A 23,541-nucleotide genomic window follows, 5' to 3' on the forward strand; every position below is an offset into this window, starting at 1 on the left:
ATGCCTTTGCCTGAGAAAGCACAGTTGATCATTTAGGTTCTCAAGAGCTATAGATGAATGGATTTTTAATGGGTAATTAAATTAAGAAACACTACATAATTAAGTTCACGGATCATGAAGAATTTTCCATGATATTTTTGCTGTGCAAGCAAATTGGTTTTCTCTTGTGCATTTAGTTACTGTAGCTCTTTCTGGTTCCATTTTAAGTGGGAATCACCCAATGAAACCTCACTGATGCCATGATAAGGCAAACCAGGCCCAGTGTTTTTTGATTTACACGTAAGGAGGGATTCATACATTGTGCATTTGTAATGTTATCTTCTGCTGTTCTTACCTTACTTTGTAACCTGCGCATATTAGTTGTTGACTTAGTTCTCAGCACTGTCAGTATCGTGATAGAAAAGGGGTTGGCGAACCAACTTGTCACCAACCTCCAGAGCAAGGTATCTTCCATAGGATCTGTTAAAAACACAACATACCTAGAAACTCAAATTCATCAAATGAGGAGGAGCATGATTTTCTAGCCCTGTACAGCTTTTTGAGATTATAGAAAATTTCCTAACTTGCATGATGCTGAAAGCAGTTCTGAGGTAGCAGAGAATTTTTGTGGAAAAAGCTGAGAGCAGCCTACTTAAATACATACTATTCTGTTCATGCACATTTCTCCTGTGAACTGGATGACTTTAATCTCTCCTTTTGGACATCCTCCGCTTTGTGTTAGTTCCTTCTTCTCCCCTTCCCTCACCTCCAAATGTTAGTTTGGCCAAGCATAACTTTTTTAGTGAACGGCTAAGGCTGTGAGATATCAGAGACCCACATTTTAGTCTCTTTGTGAAAGACATTTTCTGAGTGAACTTACAGGGTCATTTGTTATGTCCAGTTTTGAACAGAATTTCTACCCTGGCATGGAGAAGACATTTCTCAGGTCATAGTGAAACTGGTAGAATCCTGTCAAAAAAATATCTTCTTTGACCAATTGGCATTATCTGTCAAACTGTTTTAGAAGTTCCTGAACATCTCTAAATTCACTCTATAGTGTACTGGCAGTTACTATTTCTGGTTATCATTCACATGCCTTAAACTATAAAAATATTTCAGCAGTTATTAAAAGTGTTGATCTTGTGGGTTCCCAACTGTCTTTACAAAGAGCATCTGAATGATCAGAAGCTATTACGTAGAAGAGATTCCAGAGAAGGACAAGACATCATCATGCTGTATCATTTGAGCTGTTTACACAGAGCTCAGATCAGTCATCTCCTTGATTGTTTTACACGCAATGCCTAGTGTCATAGCAGCTTCACTTTTATTGCTTTTGTCTGCAATTTGCAGGAGACTATAAAGCTCATGTGTAATGAGGAATGTGAGAGGTTTTTAGTTTTTAGACGCAACCTTGGGCAGTTTGATGGTGGAAAAGTTTTGCTGCATTTTACCTGTCAAAATGAAGGTGTGTATCTCTTGAGCCTAGTGCCTAGGGAGTGTCAAGGCCATAGTCTTGCTGGATTGAGCTAGCATGATGATGTATACTCTGCATAAAAATAGTCTGAGCTTTACCCAGGCAGACTTACAGCTCAAATATGCCAGAGAGAGAATAGTTGAGGGAAAAGTAGATACTACTCTTCACACAAAGAACAGTGACATAGAAACATTAGCAGCCTCATTTCAAGAAATGGCTAGCTCTGTCAGCTTGTATGATTAGTGCATCTGGTCCCAATCCTGCAGTCTTTTAGAGATGAAATTTCTCAGAACTTTAAATAGGAATCTTTCCTGTGTCAGGACAGCAAAACTGGAACTTTTTTTGTGTTGGTTTATTTTTCCAGTTTCAAATTTTATGATGATTGTAAAATTTATTGTTGATAAGTTATTCAGGCCATAATGTCCTTGTTTTAAACAGGTTTTTTTTTTCACTCATATTCACACAGTATAAGAGAAGAAAACACTCATTTGCAATTCTAACTGTTCAGTTTACTCTGTTTGACAGAAGCAATTTCATGCATTAAAGGAAAAGTGAACTGGAAAAAAGCAACTTCAGAAAAGAACATTATACAGCAAATAAAAACTAGAAACGTATCAGTAACTCCTAAAGATAAGTGCAATGTTTGTTATATGAGCAAATTACGTGCTTTTTTGCATTAAGCACAGTAATACTTTCTTCAATTTCCTCAGTAATTTAAAGTAGCATTATCCCTCAGAGTGGCTGTGCTGTGGTAAGATAAGCTTGAGAATAAAATGGAAACTGTAGAGCAGCAAAGGCTTCTCATCCCTCTGCTTTCTGCTAAATAAAATAGGTCATCAGTCATGAGAGCGGAGTGCACTGCAAGGTTATCTCAGCAAAGGACTCCTGTTGTACTGATGATGAAACCATAAAAATAGGAAGTCAGGGTGTCTTGTGGAACTGGTGCATGAACAGATTCTAGTGTGGAATGTGGTGATCGCAAATGAAAGCAAATGGTTGGGTGGCCATAAGGTCGCGAGAGCTTGTAATGATTTTTCTGACAGCTCCACTGCTAGACACTGCTTCATGTTCATGGTGAACAGCGGGAGATGGTGTATAGCTGGGGTAGCCTTTCTTCCCTTAGAAAGAAGATTTTGGCCTGTGCATTTCTGGCATCTTTAAAAAGAGATGCTGTTGACCTTGGTTCTCCTAATCCCCCCTACATTCTGTCCCCTTTCAGAAGCGTAGTGGCAGTACCAATTGTCTTATTGAACATTTCTGTGGTTCTGGAAGGCAGTCTTCTCCAGGCTCCTGTTTCCCCACCACTGCTAAGGCCACAGCTTGCTTTTCCATGTAACTCTTTCGAAAGTCCTAACACAGACAGGATTCAATGGGTCACGGCCCACCTTGTCATAGCCCACATGTTGGTAATGGAGAACGTAAGGCTTGAAGGATAAGAAAAGGATAGTAAGTCTTGAGAGCACCGCTAGTATATCTACCCATAAAATTTTTTTTAATCTGTCCTGATGTGTCAGATTGTATATACCAAGCTTATTTTCACAGCATTGCTTGTGCGTGGTGTTCTTTTGACTTTTGCTGGTAAATTTGTGTGTCAAGAATCTTCTGGTTTTGTAGCTTTTGCTTAGCATTTGTTCATGCTTATGTTGGCATAGGGTGGCTGGCATATGAAATTATCAGATAATAATCAGAAGGCAGAACACAACTGATTTGTAGATCACATCAGCTCATGCATACTTTAAGGTAAAGATATAAAAGTGGTTTATTCTTGTGGGTATTAACCATTTCACACAGTAGCTAAGGAACTGGGACACAGAGAAAATGTTATTCACAGGTTCATGCATATTCACAACATGACTTATTTATTGTCCACCAGTTTACACAGCTTCAGAGTGACATATTCAGCATAAATGAAGTATGAAAAATGAGATATTGCAAAAGTCAGTATGACTTCTCTGTCTTCATAATCTCCAGCTTCAGTTCTAGATACTTTTCAACTACTAAAATCCTCAGTTTTGCATTGCCATTAGCTAATGGTAAAAGAGAAATACTAACACTTACATGTCTACATATATATATTCATAATTTTTTAGTATTAGAAAACCACCCAAACTTTACCTGTACTCATAATGCCTGTATTAGGATGTGCCAGCATGACGAACAGTTATGCTGCAAATTTCACACCAAATCATTGCTGGCAATGTAGAAGCTTAAGACACAATTAGTTCTTTATTTTTAAAGAGAAGGAACAAATTTTCTTTTTTCGGATGTTGTAATGCCACTGTCCTGTAGAGGATGATTCACCTAGGAAACAGGTAGCATATACTGTCATGGTGCTTCCTAGCATTGGATTTTGTGTAAATAATTTATGACCTTCCACATCTGCATTTAATTTAGAGGATCAAAATGCTATCATCTGCATATTTAGGGTGTTCATAGTTAAAGTGTAGCTATATTTTCATTCATTCCTTCTTTCCCACCTTCTATGTGTAATGGTAGGTGTAATTCAGCATGCCACTATTCTACCGCTTTTTAAAATTCCAGCAGCCATTGTCAAGTCTCAGTTGTCCTTGCCATGTCTTATTTAACAAAAGAGAAGAGTTAAACTGGTTGAGTTCCACCTTTACTAACTGTATTGGAAGTCCAGGTGTAGGCAGGTCACCTGGATTTGCACAGTGAAAACCTCTTCTGAGTGGGATTGGAAGTAGCATTGTTCCAGTTGGCGGGAGTGTTCTGCCAGCATTTGAATGCCTGTTGGAGCCAGTGTACTTCTAGCCATAAAGGAGGCGTTTTTGCAAAAGACTCCCTAGAGTAGGCAAAGCTTTTATGTATTATCAATCAATTAAAATGGTGCTTAAAGCAAGGAGACTAATGCCTTTAACTGTGGACTACTGCACTAGAGTTGTTAAATACTGGTTGTAATATATTGTATCAAACAACAGCTGAGAGATAGGTTGACATTTCTTCAAAAGTTTCTCTTTCAGAATGTCTAACATTGCTGTTCCCTTTTGGACTGGTATTTCTGAAATCTGGTTAGTACAATGTTATCAGCTCCTGTTACATTTTTGTTAACATAAGAGAGTCAAGAACACAAGAAAGAAGTATTTTAAAAATCAGTGGCTTATGAGAAGAACCTTGACTTTGATAAGAATAACTTAAAATATGAGATTACTGATCAGCAGAATACAGCCTTTGTTATAGAATTATAGAATCATTTAGGTTGGAAAAGACCCTTAAGGTCAAGTCCAACCATCAGCCTAACACTGCCAAGTTCACCACTAAGCCATGTCCCTAAGTGCCACATCTACATGTCTTTTACATACCTCCAGGGATGGTCACTCAACGAGGTCACTTCCCTGGGCATTTAAGTATTAATCCCCTAGGGCTGTGGCTATGCCGTCATTTTGGTAGGAAAGGGCTGCTCCTCCTCCCTGCCAGGGACTCTGGCAGAATCCCCTTGCTGACCTTGCTGCAGCTGCAGAAGCAGAGCTGCATCTGCTCCTGGCGTTGCACTGTGCAGCATGTGCATACACAGTCCAGCATCAGGCTAAGTGGTGCCTTTCTTGTATCTGGATATGTTTCATCCAGTCTTAACTCATCCAGGCCCCTTTCTCTTCTTTTTCATTTGTGTACATCTTGGAAGCACAAAAAGGCACACCACTATTTCAGTCAGTTGAGGGCGCTGCCCCAGAAATACCCAGAGCTTGTCTGAGCATCACTGTTGTACTGTAGTGATCTCCTGCCCCTGATAACAGGCCAGTGCTTTGGCACCTACGGCTCTTACACAGTGAGTGTGAGACATAGGACATGAATTTAAGTAAAGGGCATTCATCTTAATTTATGTAGTGCTCATGTAAAAAAGTTGAAGCCTAAAGCAGATCTTGGCAATTTCTAAATGTGCTGCTATCAAACTGAAAATGGTGGATGGCTTTGCGTTGCTCTGTATGTAGTTAATAAATTATCAACACTGCTAATAGCATAACAAAATATACAGATCGTTTGGACTGACACTTTGTTGTGTTGTAGAGACTGTAACCTTTTAGACATTGTACATGAGTACCAGCAACAGCTTACAGACATGCTTTCTCTGACAGATTCCCTTTAATGTCTTGTCTTTGGCAGATAACAATTAATTCACTGACAGATTCCAGCAAATGCACTTTCAAATGTGAAAGGAACAAGTTCACAATACCACAGTTTGTAGAGCTGTTAAATCATATTTAAGCCATGTTTTGTTCTCTTGGCCTCTAGCAGCTTCTGAATGTTCCTGGCATTCTCACATTTTCAGATGTTAAAGGCCAGGCTGTCTTTCACCCAGCAGAAGGCATGTAGGCTGGTATACATTACGTAGAGTTATAAAATATGCCTGTAAATTTCTCATGCCATTATTTTGCCCTTTTTTTTTGGCCTGAGTATGTCCTATTTATTTCTGCTGAATAATTCATTCCTATACTGAGAGAAAGAAATTAGAACCCACCCCAAGCTTTAATACTCTGTAAAAATTAGTAGTTGATTTGCCTAACCAAGTCATATGTAGTAACCTGCTTTACCTATCATCGTTGCATCACTGCTTGCATAATGCTGATCAGATATTTGGACTCCATGTTTCATGGAGATCTTAGCAAGGTGTAGACTGTTCCCTAGAACTCTTCACCTGCTAGGTCTGCATGTGACATACTCTAGTGTTTTTCAAAGTTGACATTTTCTGCATGTAAGTTAGCTGGATCAGTAGCCAAGACTAAACATTGTTCTTCATGACGAGTGAATTTGAACTCTCCCTCCCAGTTGGCAGCTTAAACCACTGCTGCAGGAAACACAGTTTTGTGCTAAAGTGGAGTAAGGTGAGCTCAAGCAGTCTGGTGATGTGGTTTAAGAAACCTTGGGATGGGTCACCTGTACCAGATGGGGTCTGCAATGTGGTAAGGTATGCACGTGCCAAGTGAAGCAGTGGGAAGAAAGAGATGATTGTTTCTGCTGAACTGAGAAACTGTGTGGACGGAGCTGCGTTAAAAGTGTGTGGTTGAGATAAAATGGATCATGATCTGTAAGCATGCTGTACCTGGGCTCCAGATTAGGATGCTAGCTGGATGGATACATGCTCTGTGTTCTCTTTCCCTCGTTGTCTGCTCTGTGTACTGTCATACAACTCTGTATATGGTTTTAAGATCCACAGCTCACCTGCCTGAAAGTGCAGCATCAAAATTTAAAGCTGCAATTCTACCTACCCAGAGGAAGCATCTTCCCCTTAAAGCTTCATGAAAATTGCATTGGAGAAATGAGAAAAGTATGAAAGTTTGAATGAATATGGAATTTCATGGTTTACACTCTCCTTTTAAAATACAAAAACGTTATTTATTTATGGTAACAGAGTGTCATAGGTCAGGTGCTGGCAACTGATAGTGTTCCAGATGAGAAAGCTGGTGCTGTGCACCTCCCTAGGCAAGAAATCTGAGAACCCCTGGAACTGTTAGTGTTCTTGTATTAGTTTTGCCCCTCTCTGAGAGATTCTTACCACTACCCAGCTGAGTGAGCCACTTATATTGAAGAAACACTCAGGCAGCTACCAGATTTTTTGGCACTTTGGGAAATAGAGCACAGATGTCCTCTTTCTCTGTGGCAGTATGTAGGGCAGGGCTCCCACTACTGCTGTGTGGAGAACTCATAAGGATTGTGGATATGAATCCAGATCCCTTTGCACAGGAGTAAAAAACTTGTGAGCATTTTGTTGCCCACGGGCCCACTAAAGGAACTGGGTCACAGTACTGTTGTTACCAGAAGTAGAAATACCATGTGGGAATAGATAACATCTGGGAATAGATTCTCAGTTCCATTTCTGTACTGAAAAAAGCAGAGATTGGCACACCTTCTAGCTAATATAGCCACCTTTTTAAATGCCAGTTTCTTCTCTGTTTCTCATACTGGTGACCTGGTGGAGACAGAGAGTGTTAAAAAAGCACACAGTGTTCTGACTGGCCCCAGCTTTCTGGCAGATTTTGAGCTTTCGCCAGCTTCTCTTTGCCACTTTAAACTGCAAAGGTGTTGGGGTTGTGACCAGCTTTCTCGCTGAACTTAAACTTTGCAGAGAAGTGTGTTTGGTAAACGTGTGAAACTTCAGTAATAAGTTTAAATGCGTGAAATGGATTATCTTGGTTATCATGGATGCGCTGCGGTGACTCAGCTATCAGCATACTTCTGTCACTGGAATGCATAATACTGATTTAAATTTTTGTCTGCCCTAGGTTACTACTACCTCAACTGTCATGGTGGGTGCCTCTATGCAGGGACTTTCAATACAGAGATACCATGTAGGGCACTACAACACCAGCACTTCTTTAGTAGTTCTTCCTGCTTTCACCGTTTTATTTCACTTACCAGTGGACAGCCTCCAATGTAATGCAGTGGCACTGCAGCAGAGGCTCTGCAGTAACTCCTGTCGGTGTAGAAGCCTGCGTCATACTTTCGTATTGTGTGCTAGTGGTGATTGTGAATGACTCTCCCTGTGGTGCTGAAGTTGCAGGAATTCCGCAGTGTGGTCCTTGCTAGTAGTCAGAAAGCGAAATGCTAGATCAGATTGGTAGAAGAAAGGATTGATCCAAACACCCTCTTTCCTCCCCTTTGACAGTTTCAGCTGAAAATGAGAAAAAAAAAGGGAAATCAGGGATTGATTCTAAATGAAGGGAGTAAGAACACAGGACAGGTTCACAATGCATATTTCTTACACAGCAACATTGCTGGAGGTTGGGATCCTGATCTCTTTTTATACTTCTTGGGGAAAAATATTTCCACTGAGCTATTTTGCTTTTGCTCCAGAGTATCGCTGGCGTTACTGGAGATCCCAACCCACAAAGAATTTCCTTCGTGACTTGACAAGCTTTAGCAAAGTCTTAGCATTGCCAGTTCCTGTGTCTTATATATGTCACATCAATAGCCAATTTCCCTGGCTTTTGACCTACCTTCAGACTGTTAGCGGAGCTCTTAACAGGGCTATGAGCTCTACTGCTAACAGCTGTGAGGACTAGTGAGGCCAAGCTAGTGTATATATATAAAGAGTACTTAGAAGATGCTTTGTGATGATACAGAGAAACGATTACTTGTTTTATGACTTATTTACTTATTTACTTATAGAAAACTGCTTAGCAACTTATTTACTTACTTATAGCAAGTTACAGTATTACTTATAGTATTTTTTAATATTGCTAAGAATCCTGCTTGCCCAGACTGTTCTGTGGAATTTTACCAAGGACTACTGTGTCCATCAAAACAAAGCAGTTCACTGTGAAAATCTACCAAGAACTGCAGTGTTCAGCAAAATATCATGTTTTTGTCCTTGAGGAACAGATGTGCTCTAACTAGTTGGGCCTCAGTAATGAGTAAAGATAGCCATATACGGATGGTAGAAGTTTCATTGGTTCCCTTAAATAAGACAGGATGAGTAAACTGGCTGAAAAACATTTTTGTTGTTCAAGAATTTGGCCAAGAGAATCTGCGCATGCTCCGAGGGAAAAGCAAGGTGAGAAAGACTATGAGCTTTCCTCCCAAAGACCCCCGAAGATGCCCCCCAGGAGGCAATGTGGAGTTGCAAAGATAACATAAACTACTGACACCAGCCTCTAGAACTAACCCAGCCTCACTCATGCATATGTATGTTTGTGTTATGTAATCCAGTGACTATGTATATCCACACTCTTTAAGTTTTTGGTAAAATGTGCTGTTGGTGTGCAAGCTTTGTGGAGAAATCCCCTTGCACCCTGGCCGGAGTAAAACATACCTGCTGTATAACTCTATTTCGAGTTGTAGAGTCTTTTTCCACAAATCAGTGAGAGATGAAGGCAAGCCTTTTATAGTCCAGTCATAGCCGTCTCTTCTATTCTCGAGTTTCCAAAATTCAGTTCACTTTCTGATGTTTTAATAGTGCACTTTATTACTGACATTCTGCATCCAACAGCAGAGTCAAGGGAACTTTTAATGGAGAATAAACCTACCCAGCCTGTGGCTGGTGTGTTGCTGTGGTGGAACAGGCCAGTGAACAAAGACTTTTAGCAGGAAGAAAGTGACTTCAGTGCTATCAGAGGAGGGAGTATATTAGTTCCTGATTAAACATAAATATATAAAAATATATTTCCTGATTATATATATCAAATCTATAAAAATAAATTTCCTGATTACATATATTAAATATGTTTAGTCATATTATATATGACTAAATATATAGATATGCTCCTGATGGCAAGCAGTAGCAGGTGCAAATCAATGCTCACAATTTTCCCATGTGGTAGGCAAGTGTATTTCTTCATTTTGCCAGGGAGAAAGCGAAACATCAATGGCATAATCAAAGTCTTAGTGCAAACAGGAGATTAACAGTGAAGTTCCCTGGAGATTCTTGGATCTCTCATTTTTTCCCTTTTCCCTTTCACAGTGTCTTACAGATTCTGTGGTAGCAGTGAAGTCACTGTGTTCCTCAGTTGTGCAAGGTAAGGATCTTCAGCTCATGAGCTCCAGCTGGCATTGTGGACTGCCCTTGTAGCTGTCCCAGCTGAAGAAGAGAAGTTTACTAATGAAATGTAAATGGGCATTACTATATCTTAAATGTACATTAAGTTTGGATCCTACTTTTGTTTTGCTATTGTAGTGGCTTGTTCTACATTCTCATGCCATGCTTTATTGACAGTCACTATTTTGTGCAAGGTGTTTACAAATTAAAAGAAAAATAGAGTAAAAGTCAAAGAATTTTAAATGCAAGGGAGAGGCTGATAAGCTTTCCTGTCTTGTTTAATGAAAGTGTGGCTTTTGCTCAGTTTCTCTAACAAAAGAGTGCAATGTAAGTGTGAGTCTAATCAGAATACTTCTGGCTTCTGGTGAGATTGATGACATCTGTTGAGTTTGTTGAAGCTTTCCAAGACTAATGATATTGGATCATTTGGCTTGTAAATCAGGACTTCCCTCATCTAGATGGCTGTTCCAGAAAAGCTGGAGCAAGATCGCTCTACCTCAGTTGAAATCAGATGGTAATTTCCTTTCCAGGACAGGATAAGGTGCTGTGAACCAACACTGATATTTTCTACAGCCTCTTAATCACAGAATCACAGAATCAACTAGGTTGGAAAGGACCTTGAAGATCATCTAGTCCAACCGTTAACCTAACACTGACAGTTCCCATCTACACCATATCTCTCAGCACTATGTCGACCCTACTCTTAAACACCTCCAGGGATGGGGATTCCACCACCTCCCTGGGCAATCCATTCCACTGCCTAACAACCCGTTCTGTAAAGAAATACTTCCTGACATCTAGTCTAAACCTTCCCTGGCGCAACTTGAGGCCATTCCCTCTTGTCCTATCACTTGTTACTTGGTTAAAGAGACTCATCCCCAGCTCCCTGCAACCTCCTTTCAGGTAGCTGTAGAGGGTGTTTCTGAAGATAAGCTATCTCCAGACTAATCTGGAAAAGGTCCTTTTCTTTTATGTTCTAATGTCAGCTGGAGAAGAAGTAGTCTAAAATACAGCTAATTTACATATGCTTTTGAGATTGGTTTTTCTTTCAGTCCCTATTCTAATTTAGCTGAGATCAGCAGAAAATCTCCTCTCTTGCTTACTGTTGTTGCTGAGTGTGATTTGCCATGAGGAAGTATGCTTCATTATCTGCAGAGAACCAGGGCCATGACCATAAATTTGAATTGTAGATTTCACATGTTTCCTGTGGTAACAAATTCTGATACCATAAATGTCAGACTGTGCAGGATCAAGCAGACAGAAAAATTAGCCTGCAAATGGCAGTTTTGTCTTACTGTAGCATGAGAAGTGACAAAGAGCATAAAAAAAATTTTCTTCCTTGGAGACTGTGCTTTTTATAAACGTACTTTTTCAAATGTTTTCTCCTTCTGCAAAGCCTACAGTGTTGGCAAACCTTCACCATGTGTACACAGACTTCTTCCCACTAAAATGACAGACTTCTTCCCATTAAAATTTGTATTTTTCGCTACTTTCTTTTGCAAATGTCTTTCCTGTGTTTGCAAAGCTAACAAAGCATCACAGCATTTTAGAGCCTGTTTGAAAATCTTTAGCAAATCTGAAGACACTTCTGTCACTGTGCTTCCAGAACATGAACCCTTACAGTGACAGTCAAAAGTCAAAAGGACAAAAACTGCATGGAAGAACTATAGTAACCAGTGGAACAGAAATTAACAATCAGGAATGAGAAATCAACAGGGTGACTTGCATTTAACAAGTATGAACTACAAAGAACATTCTTTTTCTCCATCATGAATTTGTAAGCTCCATTCATTACTGTTTCCTGTAGCTTTCATATTAATAAAATCTTTGTTCCTACCACCCTGTCCCCTGTGTGGCAATTTGATAGGACTGTAGTGTCAACACCCGTACTTTTAGGGATAGAGAAGTTACGCCATGGAAACTGAACTATGTGGTAGATAAGAAACACTGTGGAAGGATGAGCTCCAAAATATCCGAACGGGAAAACCAGTCTCTGATTGAGGTAATGGTAAAAGGCATTAAGTAGATTGGAATTTGCTGTGTGCTTTGAGTAAAAATGTTGCTGTGCTCCATATTTGGAGCTATGAATGCATGCCATAAAGAGACTATTACTTTTTCAGTCTTACTGTGGTGTGACTGCTTTGCAAACAGGGCAATTTGCATCATAGGCAAAGGCAGTGTATTGTGGTGGTGATCTATTCAAAGCTGGTTTTCTACTCCTGTATGGAAGGAAAACTGCCTTCTATACATGCTGCCAAACCAGTGTGTCATGAAATTAATAGAGCTGCAGACTCAAGGGACTACTATTGTAATTTAATGCAGATCTTGCTGCATTTTCAAGTTTGGGTAGTGGCATATCATAGTGTGCAAGGCTTTCTGGTAGCAGTTGTTTGAACTGTGAATGTTCAGAAGGCACTCTAGTATGGTGCAGTATCATACTACTGAAGAACATAATTCTCGAGGAATAGCTATCTAACACAAATTTGGTTTCTATTAATATCTTGTGAGTAGTGAGAGATGACAGCATCAGATTCATATCGTCATTAGAGGACTGCTGTATGGGGTATTGTACAAGTGATCATCAGTGAATTCTATAAAAGGCAACTGGAATTTTCAGCATATTCATAGTGACTACATAAGCACTTTTTTGTCCTTTGTGACATGCTGCATCATGACACAGCAATACAAAAATAAGGTATAATTGCACAACTATATGAAAAATTGAACAAATGGCTGCATAACTAAGACCTAGTAAGTTTTGTTCTTTCACATGAGATCCATCTACAAAACCACACTCCTGTCACTATGGCTTATATTCCAGATCCTGTCAGCATTTGCTGAAAACCTGCCTTTTTGATAGTATCTGCCAGGAAAAAAACAAGTTTATTTTCTCCCCTAACTGTAGGATTCATGCCATTTTTGTGGTCCCTACTGAAACCATTCTGACCAGCAAATGTTAATATTCTTCTTGAGTAGAAATGGGATCTTTATAAAATTGGAATTTGCTCTAAGGCACATAGCACTTGTTTTAAGTCATATAAAATATGGAGATCAGAACTGTAAAACATGACATTGTTAGGTGTAGAAAAGGACCATGCATTTTTGATGCACAAAAGTGTTTTCATGACATTTTTCTCCCACCCAGAAAATGTTTGTATGTTGAATCTGTTATTTTTCATGAAAACATATTGATATTTTAATGGTAATTTTATTGTAAAGGCTTTTTGAGGCAAGATGGAATAGGTAATCAACAGTAGAAGGAGAAGGCATGATCACAAAATAACTAAATAATGTTGGCTGTGGTAACAGATTAGGTCCTGTTTCTTCCATATGACTGGACTAGAAGGAGATGTAGTATTACTGTTTTTAAAAACCACTTAAAGGGCCCAATTTTCATTCTGTTTTAAAGCAAGAACCAAAATGTCAAAACCTAGACTCAAGTGACATGGCAAAGGAGACTTTTGTTTTCTGGCTAGCTGTAGATGTGTCATGGTTTGAGCCCAGAGGGCGACTGTGCACCAAGCAGCCTTCACTCACCCCTTCCCTTCACAGTCACAGAATCACAGAATCATCTAGGTTGGAAAGGACCTTGAAGATCATCTAGTCCAACCATTAACCTAGCACTGACAGATCCCAACTACTCCATATGCCCAAGCGCCATGTCAACCCGCCTCTTGAACACCTCCAGGGATGGGGACTCCACCACTGCCCTGGGCAGCCCATTCCAACACCTAACAACCCCTTCTGGAAAGAAATGCTTCCGAATATCTAGTCTAAACCTTCCCTGGCACAACTTGAGGCCATTACCCCTTGTTCTATCTCTTGTTACTTGGTTGAAGAGACTCATCCCCAGCTCTCTGCAACCTCCTTTCAGGTAGCTGTAGAGGGCGATGAGGTCTCCCCTCAGCCTCCTCTCCTCCAGACTAAACAACCCCAGTTCCCTCAGCCGCTCCTCGTACGACATGTGCTCCAGACCCTGCACTAGCTTCGTTGCCCTTCTCTGGACACGCTCGAGTAATTCAATGTCCTTTTTGTAGTGAGGGGCCCAAAACTGAACACAGGAATCGAGGTGCGGCCTCACCAGTGCTGAGTACAGGGGTAAGATCACTTCCCTGTCCCTGCTGGCCACACTATTTCTGATACAAGCCAGGATACCATTGGCCTTCTTGGCCACCTGGGCACACTGCTGGCTCCTGTTCAGCCGGCTGTCAGTCAATACCCCCAGGTCCCTCTCTGACTGGCAGCTCTCCAGCCACTCCTCCCCAAGCCTGTAGCGCTGCTGGGGGTTGTTGTGGCCCAAGTGCAGCTCCCACCATTTGGCCTTATTGAAACTCCTCCAGTTGGCCTTAGCCCATCACTCCAGCCTGTCCAGATCTCTCTGCAGAGCCTCCCTACCCTCGAGCAGATCAACCAACTTGGTGTCATCTGCAAACTTACTGAGGGTGCACTCGATCCCCTCGTCTAGATCATCAATAAAGATGTTAAACAGGAGTGGCCCCAAAAACTGAGCCCTGGGGGACACCACTCGTGACCGGCCACCAACTGGATTTAACTCCATTCACCACAACTCTTTGGGCCCGACCATCCAGCCAGTTTTTTACCCAGCAAAGCGTGTGCCCATCCAAGCCATGAGCAGACAGTTTCACCAGGAGAATGCTGTGGGAAACAGTGTCAAAAGCCTCACTGAAGTCAAGGTAGACAACATCCACAGCCTTTCCCTCATCCAATGAGCAGGTCGCCCTGTTGGAGAAGGAGATCAGGTTTGTCAAGCAGGACCTGCCTTTCATAAACCCCTGCTGACTGGGCCTGATCATCTGGTTGTCCCGCACGTGTTGTATGATGGTACTCAGGATGAGCTGCTCCATCACTTCCCGGGCACTGACGTCAAGCTGACAGGCTTGTAGTTTCCCGGATCATCCTTCCGACCCTTCTTATAGATGGGCGTCACATTGGCCAATTTCCAATCTGTTGGGACCTCCCCGGTCAGCCAGGACTGCTGGTAAATGCTGGAAAGTGTCTTGGCGAGCACCCCAGCCAGCTCCTTCAGCACCCTCAGGTGTATCCCATCCGGTCCCATAGACTTGTGTGTGTCTGTGTGATGCAGTAGGTCACTGACTATCTCCTCCTGGATTGCGGGGGGGTCGTTCTCCCAGTCCCTGTCTTCTGGCTGAGGTGGCTGGATTCCCTCAGTACAACTAGTCTTGTTATTAAAGACTGAGGCAAAGAAGGCATTAAGCACCTCAGCCTTCTCCTCATCACTTATTACCATGTTTCCTCCTGCGTATAGCAGGGGATGGAGGCTCTCCCTGCTCTTTCTTTTGCTGTTGACATAGAAACATTTCTTATTATCCTTGACTGCTGAAGCCAGATTAATTTCTAGCTGGGCTTTAGACCTCCTGATTTCCGCCCTGCATAGCCTCACAGCCTCTTTGTAATCACTGTGAGTGGCTAGCCCCTTCTTCCAAAGGCCGTAAACTCTCCTTTTCTCCCTGAGTTGCAGCCAAAGCTCCCTGTTCAGTCAGGGTGGTATTCTCTGTTGCTGACTTCTTACAGCACCTGGGGACAGCCTGCTCCTGTGCCATTAAGACTTCCTTTTTAAAGAGTGCCCAGCCTTCCTGGACCCCTATACCCTTCAGGACTGTCTCTCAAGGGATCCTGTCAAGCAGGTGCTTAAACAACTCAAAGTCAGCCCTTTTGAAGTCCAGGATGTCAGTTCTGCTTAGCCCTCTCCTGGTTTCTCTAAGAATAGAGAACTCTATTATTTCATGATTGCTGTGCCCTAGTCGGCCTCTGTTACAGAGGCTCCCAAATAAGCAACCAACAACCAGTATAAAAAAATAAAAAATTTATTATTAATAACACAGCCAACCAGCTCTCCGGCAATTACAGGTTCGAATGTCTGCAAGAGGAAAACAGAACAACTTTTTAGGGTTTAACAACAACCCAAAACGCTTTACAAAGCCTCACTCCCTAAGGTTTAATGGCAACCCCAAACGCAGAACAAAACCTCACTACCTAGGGTTTAACAACAACCCAAAATGCTTTATGCATCACCTGACAAGTGAGGGCTCTCTACCTCGAGGACCTGCTCAGGGCATCGTCCCGACGCAAGGCACCTCGAGGAGTTTCCTTGGGCAGTGTCCTGACCCAAGGGGAGAGTCCTCGACTGCAGTGTGCTGCTCCAGGGGACCAGCTCAAAATGGCTCCCCCTGGGGACTCCATTTATACCCAGGCCTAATCTGACCTGTAGTCAATAGCGGCTCCCATTGGTCAAAGGTCCCAACTACCGCGAGACCTTGAAAACAAAGACAGCCAGAAGCTGCCACACTTCAGCAGCCAAGAAGCTCTGCTTTCACTGGACGGATGCACCTGCCACAGCCTCCAACTGCCACATCATCCACCAGCCCTTCTCTGTTCACAAAGAGGAGATCCAGCAGGGCACCTTCTCTGGTTGGTTCACTCACCGGCTGTGTCAGGATGCTATCTGCCACACATTCCAGGAATCTCCGGGACTGGTCCTGCTCTGCTGTGTTGTATTCCCAGCAGATGTCTGGGAAGTTAAAGTCTCCCACAAGAACAAGGGCAAGCAATCGTGAGATTTCTCCTAAGCGCCTATAGAATATTTCATCCACCTCTGTCCTGGGTGGGTGGCCTATAGTAGACTCCTACTACAACATCTGCCCTGTTGGCCTTCCCCCTGATTCTAACGCACAGACACTACACCTTGTCTTCACTGCACTTGTATTCAAAGCAATCATAACAGTCCCTAACATACAGCGCCACCCCACCACCTCTCCTTCCTTGTCTGTCCCCCCTAAAGAGCTTGTAGACATCAATTGGCATGCTCCAGTTATGGGAGACATCCCACCATGTTTCTGTAATAGCCATGACATCATAATTTTCCTGTTTCATCATGGCTTCAAGCTCCTCCTGTTTGTTACCCATGCTGTGTGCATTGGTATAGATGCACTTCAGATGGGCTGATGTTTTGCCCCCTTCCCCCTTCAAGTCTAGTTTAAAACTCTCTCAATGAGCCCAGCTAAATCCTGCCCCAAGATCCTCTTCTGCCTCTGGGACAGGTGCATCCTATCCAATGCCAAAAGGTCTGGTGTCCTGTATACCAACCCATGATTGAAAACTCTGAAGCCCTGATGGTAACACCAGTCTTGGAGCCACAAGTTCGTCTGTTGAGTTGTCCTGTATTCTTCGTCATCCATCCCCGCAACTGAAGGGATGGAGGAGAACACAATTTGTGCCCCCGACCCCTTAATCAGTTTCCCCAAGGACCTGAATTCTTTCTTCATTGCTTTAGGACTTCTCCTGGTAATGTCGTCACTACCTACCTGAAAAACCAAGAGAGGGTAGTAGTCCTTGGGTCTCACTAGAGTGGGGAGTTTTGCCGTGAGGTCCTAGATGCAGGCCCCAGGGAGGCAGCAGACTTCCCTATGAGGCAGGTCTGGTCTGTATATTGGGCCTTCGACACCCTTCAGAACGGAGTCACCCACTACAATGACTCTTCTGGGGTTCTTTTTAGAACTGGTTTCATTTTCATATATACTCTTTTCCTAACTACCCTCTGTAGTCATTACCCACTTGTAAAATGTTTTGAAACCTGTAACTCCTTGCCCAGTGGAGATAAAACAGGCTTTGGGCAGTCTGGTAAACTCCCTGAGTACATCCCTGATAACAGGGACCTAAAAACAAGTGCCTGAGAAGATGCCAGTGTCAAGATAAGCAACCGGAATCCACTTTAAACCAAACCCCTTGAAACAAACGGGAGCTGAAGGACGAATGACGTAACTCCATGACCATATGGACATGGGAAACCTAAAGTTGAACTAGCGGACAGTGTGAGGAAGACTATGTGGACACCCAGGAGGGGAGGAAGACCGTAATTCTATTTTTACTACGCATGCTCAGACTATTGAAATGAATTCTGAGAACCCATTAGCATAAGACTGCCTTTTCCAGGAAATGGATTAATATGTATGCTTTTTGTGTATATTAGTCAGAGCGTTTTGTTAGTTGGTGTGGCACTCGTGGTAGAGCAATCCCCAGTGCTGCCCAGTGCTATTAATAAAGAATACCTGCTTAACAGTCATATTGAATTCTGACTGTTTAGTGAACCTCTTTGTTTCAAAGGTACTTCTTGGAGGGCCTATGATGTAACTACCCTGAAAGAAGAGTGACCCAGCTCCAGAAGGTCTGAAGACTTCACAGCTTGTCTCTCTCCTTTGACTCACCTCTGTTGACTGTAACAGTACTTGAACTAGAGCTTTACAAATGAATTTTCTGCTTGGCACATAGTTTTGTTAGTCACCTTAAATGAGTGACTCATAATGGTGATTGTGAGGCTAATAATGACAAAGTGACCAAAAATGGAAAGCATGTTTAGAAGAGAGGGATGACCTGCATTTTTGACATAGCAGCGACCACTCCAGCAGACTACAGAGCTGCACTATGAAGTGTCATACATTCCTCAGCTAGATTAATGATGAATATGAAGGAAAGGACTAATTGCTATGGTTTGTAGATGTGAGATGGGATCTTTAGGGCATCTGTGGGGATGATAAGCCATGTCTTTGCAAATCCTCAGCAACTATGAAAATATCTGAAAGTGATGAAAAGTAAAGTTACAGTTAAAAGGCCTGGATTATTAATTACCTTTGGGTACTTTGTATCCTTAGAGTCAAACTTCAGTTATTCAAAATCTGTTTTGAACATTTAAGTACTAGCATATTTGCATACTGTTTTTTTCAGGGACCTGAAATCTTTGTGGTAGAAAGCTCCTATGCAGATTTTGCCATATCATCTGTAGTAGGAGGTCCATTTGCAGAAGATTCAGTCATGGATTGGTTAAGAAAGCTTCTGGTCTTTTATGCTTCTTTGGTTACCATCTTCACAGAAGCTGCAAATGAATAGCATCTTCTAGGACATCGAATCTATCCCTCATCCACTGCAGAATTATTCCTAACAGCACTGATTTTCTGTGGCACTTCGCTAATCTCAGTAAGGAACAAGTTCAGTAATACAGACCACACAAACTCACCTGCATTCAGATTAATGACAAGAGAGTGTCTGCATGGATTTGCACATCTCTTCTGTATAGGAATGAAGGGTGCCCTGGTTTTGGCTGAGATATAGTGAATTTTTCTTCTTGGTAGCTAGAATAGTGCTGTGTTTTGGATTCAGTATGGGGTTTCGTATGAGAAGAATGCTGATAAGATGCTGATGTTTTCAGTTGTTGCTAGGAAATCAAGGACTTTCCAGCTCCCCATGTCCTGCTCGTGCACAGGTGTACAAGAAGCTGGGAGGGAGCATGGCCCGAGCACTGGACCCAAATTAGACAATGAAATATTTCATATCATGTAATGTCATGCTCAGTGTATAAAGGAGGGGCAGCCAGGAAGGAGTGAGGGTTCTTTCTCTCTTCCAGGATTATGATTGCACGATCTTGGTATTTCAGGATCACTAGCCAGTAATGAATGGGCTGAGTATCAGTCAGCGGGTGGTGAGCAGTCACATTGTGCATTATCTGTTCGTACTTTCTAGTATTGTTATTGTTTGGTTTTATTACAATTTTTAAACTGTCTTTATCTCAACCTACAAGTTTCCCTTTATTCCTCCAATTCTTTCCCGCGTCCCCTGGGCGGGGGAGGATGAGCGAGTGACTGCGTGGTGTTTGGCTGCTGGACGGGTTTAAATCATGACGAGGGATAAATAAAGTTCTTTGGTTTTTTTACGATGTTTCATAGTATTGATGTCTCATTAATGCAACATTTTGGGTACTAATTTGTGAGGAGCTGACAAAAAACAAACAGATCTGATAGCCATTTTCTATTGCACAGATAATTATAGCCTGCATTAGTAAGTGCTTGGCCATGCTGCACTTGCAGCTTTGTTGGAGTGAACTGGAGTGAATTTGAAATTAATCAAATGTCTGTATTTTATTAATGGCATGTGAGTTATTGGCTCTGGGTCTTCTTCCTCTTGATACTAAAAGAAAGCTGTAAGAGAATTAACACAGTGGTTGAAACCAAGAGGAAAAAAAAGTACAATTTTTCTTTCATTTCTCCTTGTTTATTGCAGGAGTCACTTCACTGATATCAGTAGTTATGCTTAGTTGAAACAGTCTAAAGGTGATTCAGATGATTCAGAGGCACCTAGGAAGGTTTGTAGAGTTAAACGGTGTGCAGTACAAAGAGCTAAAAATGGATAGAAAACAAAGTCATATGTATCATGAATTTCTTATGACAAATACCAGCCCAGTGAAAGATTAGTACCTTCACTGGATCATAGGCAATTGACTTAGTTGTGGAATTACACCACTAAAACAATTTGTGACTGACTGTACAATTGCCAAAATCCATTTTGAATGATGCTCCATAGCAGTTACCATTCAAATCCATTACTATCACTTTTACTGACAGTAAAGGGAAACTCTGTTCAATGTGTTCCACTGAATCAGGGAAATGAAACAGTAGCACAAAATAATTTTCCAATTAGTTTTCAAACTGAGTATTTTATAAAAAACCCGAGTATTTGCTAAAGACATGACACCAATGTTCTCTTTCATTTTTTCTAATAGACCTGTCAACTGCATATTTTATATGTAACTCATGTGAGCCTCAAGCTCTTGCATGGTGTGAATGTAGCGGTTTTTGTATCAGTCTATCTCTTTTATTTATAAAATTGATTTTCAGTGGTGAAGGTCTGGTTGTGGCTTGAGTCAGTACCTTTATGAGAGTTCTCAGGAGTGGGTGCCTGTTGCCTTCTGGGTGGCTAGAGTCAGGCCTTGGGACTTTCTTGCTCTGTTCTTAGTTGTGATTATTACCCTTGGTGTGGCATTGATGCGCAATGGGCAAAGCAGCTGGGGCCATTTTTCAGCTCTGATGAGAAATTTTTTAGCACCTTGATTCCTTCCCCAGTTCATTCTATCAAGTCACCTCCTTTTTCATCAGCACACAGAACCATGGATATTTCTGTCGCTGAATACACATATGTCATTGTTGATAGATTGCTTGATAAGTTCCAAGATACAGACATTCATTCAATGGAGAAATAGAGGTGTGATCTTGCAAAGACATAATAATATGTACTTCTGACACCAGCAGAAGGTTGGGTCTCTGAGACTTAAGCAGTAATATATTATTTTCTGATTGTTTAACTTAAGTTAAAGTATGTTTGAAATAAGTTTTTCAGAAAGAAAAATATGTCTGACTGTTGTACCAACTTACAGAAAAAACCCATATTTCCCCAGGAAAACACAGTGGCTAGATTTTTCAGTTATTGTTGAATTTGTTTGTTGTTTTTTTAACTGCAGAAAGTGAGTGAAAAAGTAGGAGGTGCAGAAGGAACCAAGCTAGATGATGACTTCAAAGAAATGGAAAGGGTAAGTCTAAATACAGATGTGTATATTTGTTATTATCATTCATTTTTCCTTTCTATGACAGGAATTTCAAAGCCTTTGTCCCTGAATCACTTGAATAATTTTGAAAGACTTAAATTTTATTCAGCAGGACTGAGCTTTCTGTTTCTTATTTCTTTTTGCTTTCTAACTGAGGCATACATCATATATGTCACTCTTTATAATGCCAGCATTTCATTCAGAGATTGAGGCTGATGTCAGCTACAAATTGGTTTCAGTTAAACCGTTGTAAAGATCTCTAAAAATAGAGAGTCTGTCTGCAAGATGGTCATTTCAGTGGCATAGGGTGTCTGTAATCCTTAGCTCCTTGAGCATCAGTCAGCAGGAGCAAGAGCTGTCTGCTGAAGTGGGTTGGCAGTGGCACTGAGATTCACAGGTTCACATTCACAGGTTCAGAGATCCTGCTAGGCAGCCTCCACTGGCAAAGTGCCTTGGGTAGATGGGGCTAATGCCCCAGCAGTCTGCTTGGTGAGGCTGGCAGTGGTACCACTGAGTGTTTCTATGGAGGGTAAGAAAAAAAGCCACAGCTGTGTGTGGCAGTGATATTTCAGTTGGAAGGATCAGTAGAAGCAGGTTTTTTTCTGGCTTTGACTTTGAAAAGTGCTGTCAAATCTTGTAACACAAGCTACTGCTAGGTGATTTGTAGGGTACGTACCTGATATATAACTCTGATCAAGAGAAACAAACTATTTATCTGTACATTTGTATAGTGAGATGGGGAAAAAACCTTGAATGGAAAACAAAGGAGAAGGGCATATCTTTTGTACTTCTTAAAGCAAAAGTATTGTATAGTTGATTTCTCCCCTTCCACCCAGCTTGCCTTTGAATGTGCTACAAGTATAGGCACTGCCGTCAAGACTGGAAGATGTTAACAAAGATTCAGAAAACTAAAGCAAGGTTTAGAGTGGAAAATAGGACATTGCAGCAGCCAGAGGTGAGTCCCACGTAGTGCTCATGGGTGGCATGGGTCAGCAGCCTGGGAGTTGAGAGCACTGAGAGTTGAGAAGATAATGGAGTAAACTCATCAGTTGCTTCCATGCTCCACCGCCTGGCCCTCTGTCCCTTGCCAGCATTTCTGGAGGCAGTGGACATGCTCCTTCTGCCTATTCCTGGCCTTCTGTTCCCTCACCTCCTCTCTCCTCTGCAGTCTTCTAGCCATTTCTGGGCTTTCTACCAGGCAGTTCAGCTACTTCCTAGGCCAGGCAGACCTTTTCTCCTTCTTTGTGTAAAGCATAGAGCAAGACTGGGCAGATGGTGGTGGCAACAGGAAACAGGAAAGACGTCAATCACAGCGTGCTGCAACCAGCCTATCTCAGGTGTTCTTTTTTTAAAATAGGAACTTGCCATTCTGGTAAAGGAGTTCACTCTGTGGGACACCAGCTACCCTGCAGAGAAACACAATGTGTCTTCATAAATGCAGAGTGCAGGACAGGTTATGGGGATCCCCAAATCTGCCAGAGCAGCATTTTTTTCTTTGAAGCCTGATTCTGTGAGGGAAAATAGTTGCATACTTTGCTGTATGCAGCTTAGAAAGCTGATGTGGAGTACTTCTTAAGAAGGCAAGAATTGCTGTTACAGTAGAAGAAAGTAATGCTGTTCCGTTTGAAGTATTTTAAATTCTGAAATATAAAATATTTCTTCATGGAGTCAGTGAGGGGAAATAAATGGTCAGTGCAACTATGCTGATAGGTTTCTTCAGATTGGAAACTGAGAGATACCTAGTCTTCCTTACCCCAATTTTACTTGCTCTGAAAGAGGTAGACAGCCCATTTTATCACTGGTGATTGATTTTGATTGACATCTGCTTTCCCCTCATTTTCCACTTATTAGGGGATCAGAGATGACTGATTCTTCAAGTAGTTTTCAGTGACTGTTCTATCAAAAAGTTTTCCTATTGTGGGTGCTTCCCAGGATGATGTAAAGTATCAGCACAGTACAATGAGTCGTATCAAATTCCTAACCATCCTGAGGTACTTTGTACTAATGGCCTCACCTGAGAATAGATCTGCTATAAACTGAAATGGTGGACTCGTGCTTTGGTAGTTTTCCAGGTGTTACCACCACTCTGGTACCAAGGCTGTTCTCAGGGACACAAAAATATAATTCTACGAAGAGTTAAAAGAATTTAATAGAACAAAAAGAATAGAGAAAAACATCTTCCTTTTGTCTAAC

At 41.7% G+C, this 23,541-nt stretch overlaps 1 protein-coding gene across 2 annotated transcripts in view; it reads left to right on the plus strand.

Annotated features, from left to right (window-relative positions):
• SH3GL2 (SH3 domain containing GRB2 like 2, endophilin A1) overlaps positions 1 to 23,541 on the plus strand; it is a 110,223-nt gene that overhangs the window by 69,146 nt on the left and 17,536 nt on the right. The window contains exons 2-3 of one of the 2 annotated variants that reach the window (XM_074813215.1): positions 9,867 to 9,921; positions 21,265 to 21,333. In XM_074813215.1, coding sequence (XP_074669316.1) covers positions 21,325 to 21,333 — 9 coding nt within the window. In that variant the 5' untranslated portion in view covers positions 9,867 to 9,921; positions 21,265 to 21,324. The remainder of the gene's footprint in view (positions 1 to 9,866; positions 9,922 to 21,264; positions 21,334 to 23,541) is intronic. The other variant, XM_074813214.1, reaches the window with a different exon arrangement.

Source organism: Strix aluco, chromosome Z (genome assembly GCF_031877795.1).
Source record: "Strix aluco isolate bStrAlu1 chromosome Z, bStrAlu1.hap1, whole genome shotgun sequence".
Taxonomy (NCBI): Eukaryota; Metazoa; Chordata; class Aves; order Strigiformes; family Strigidae; genus Strix; species Strix aluco.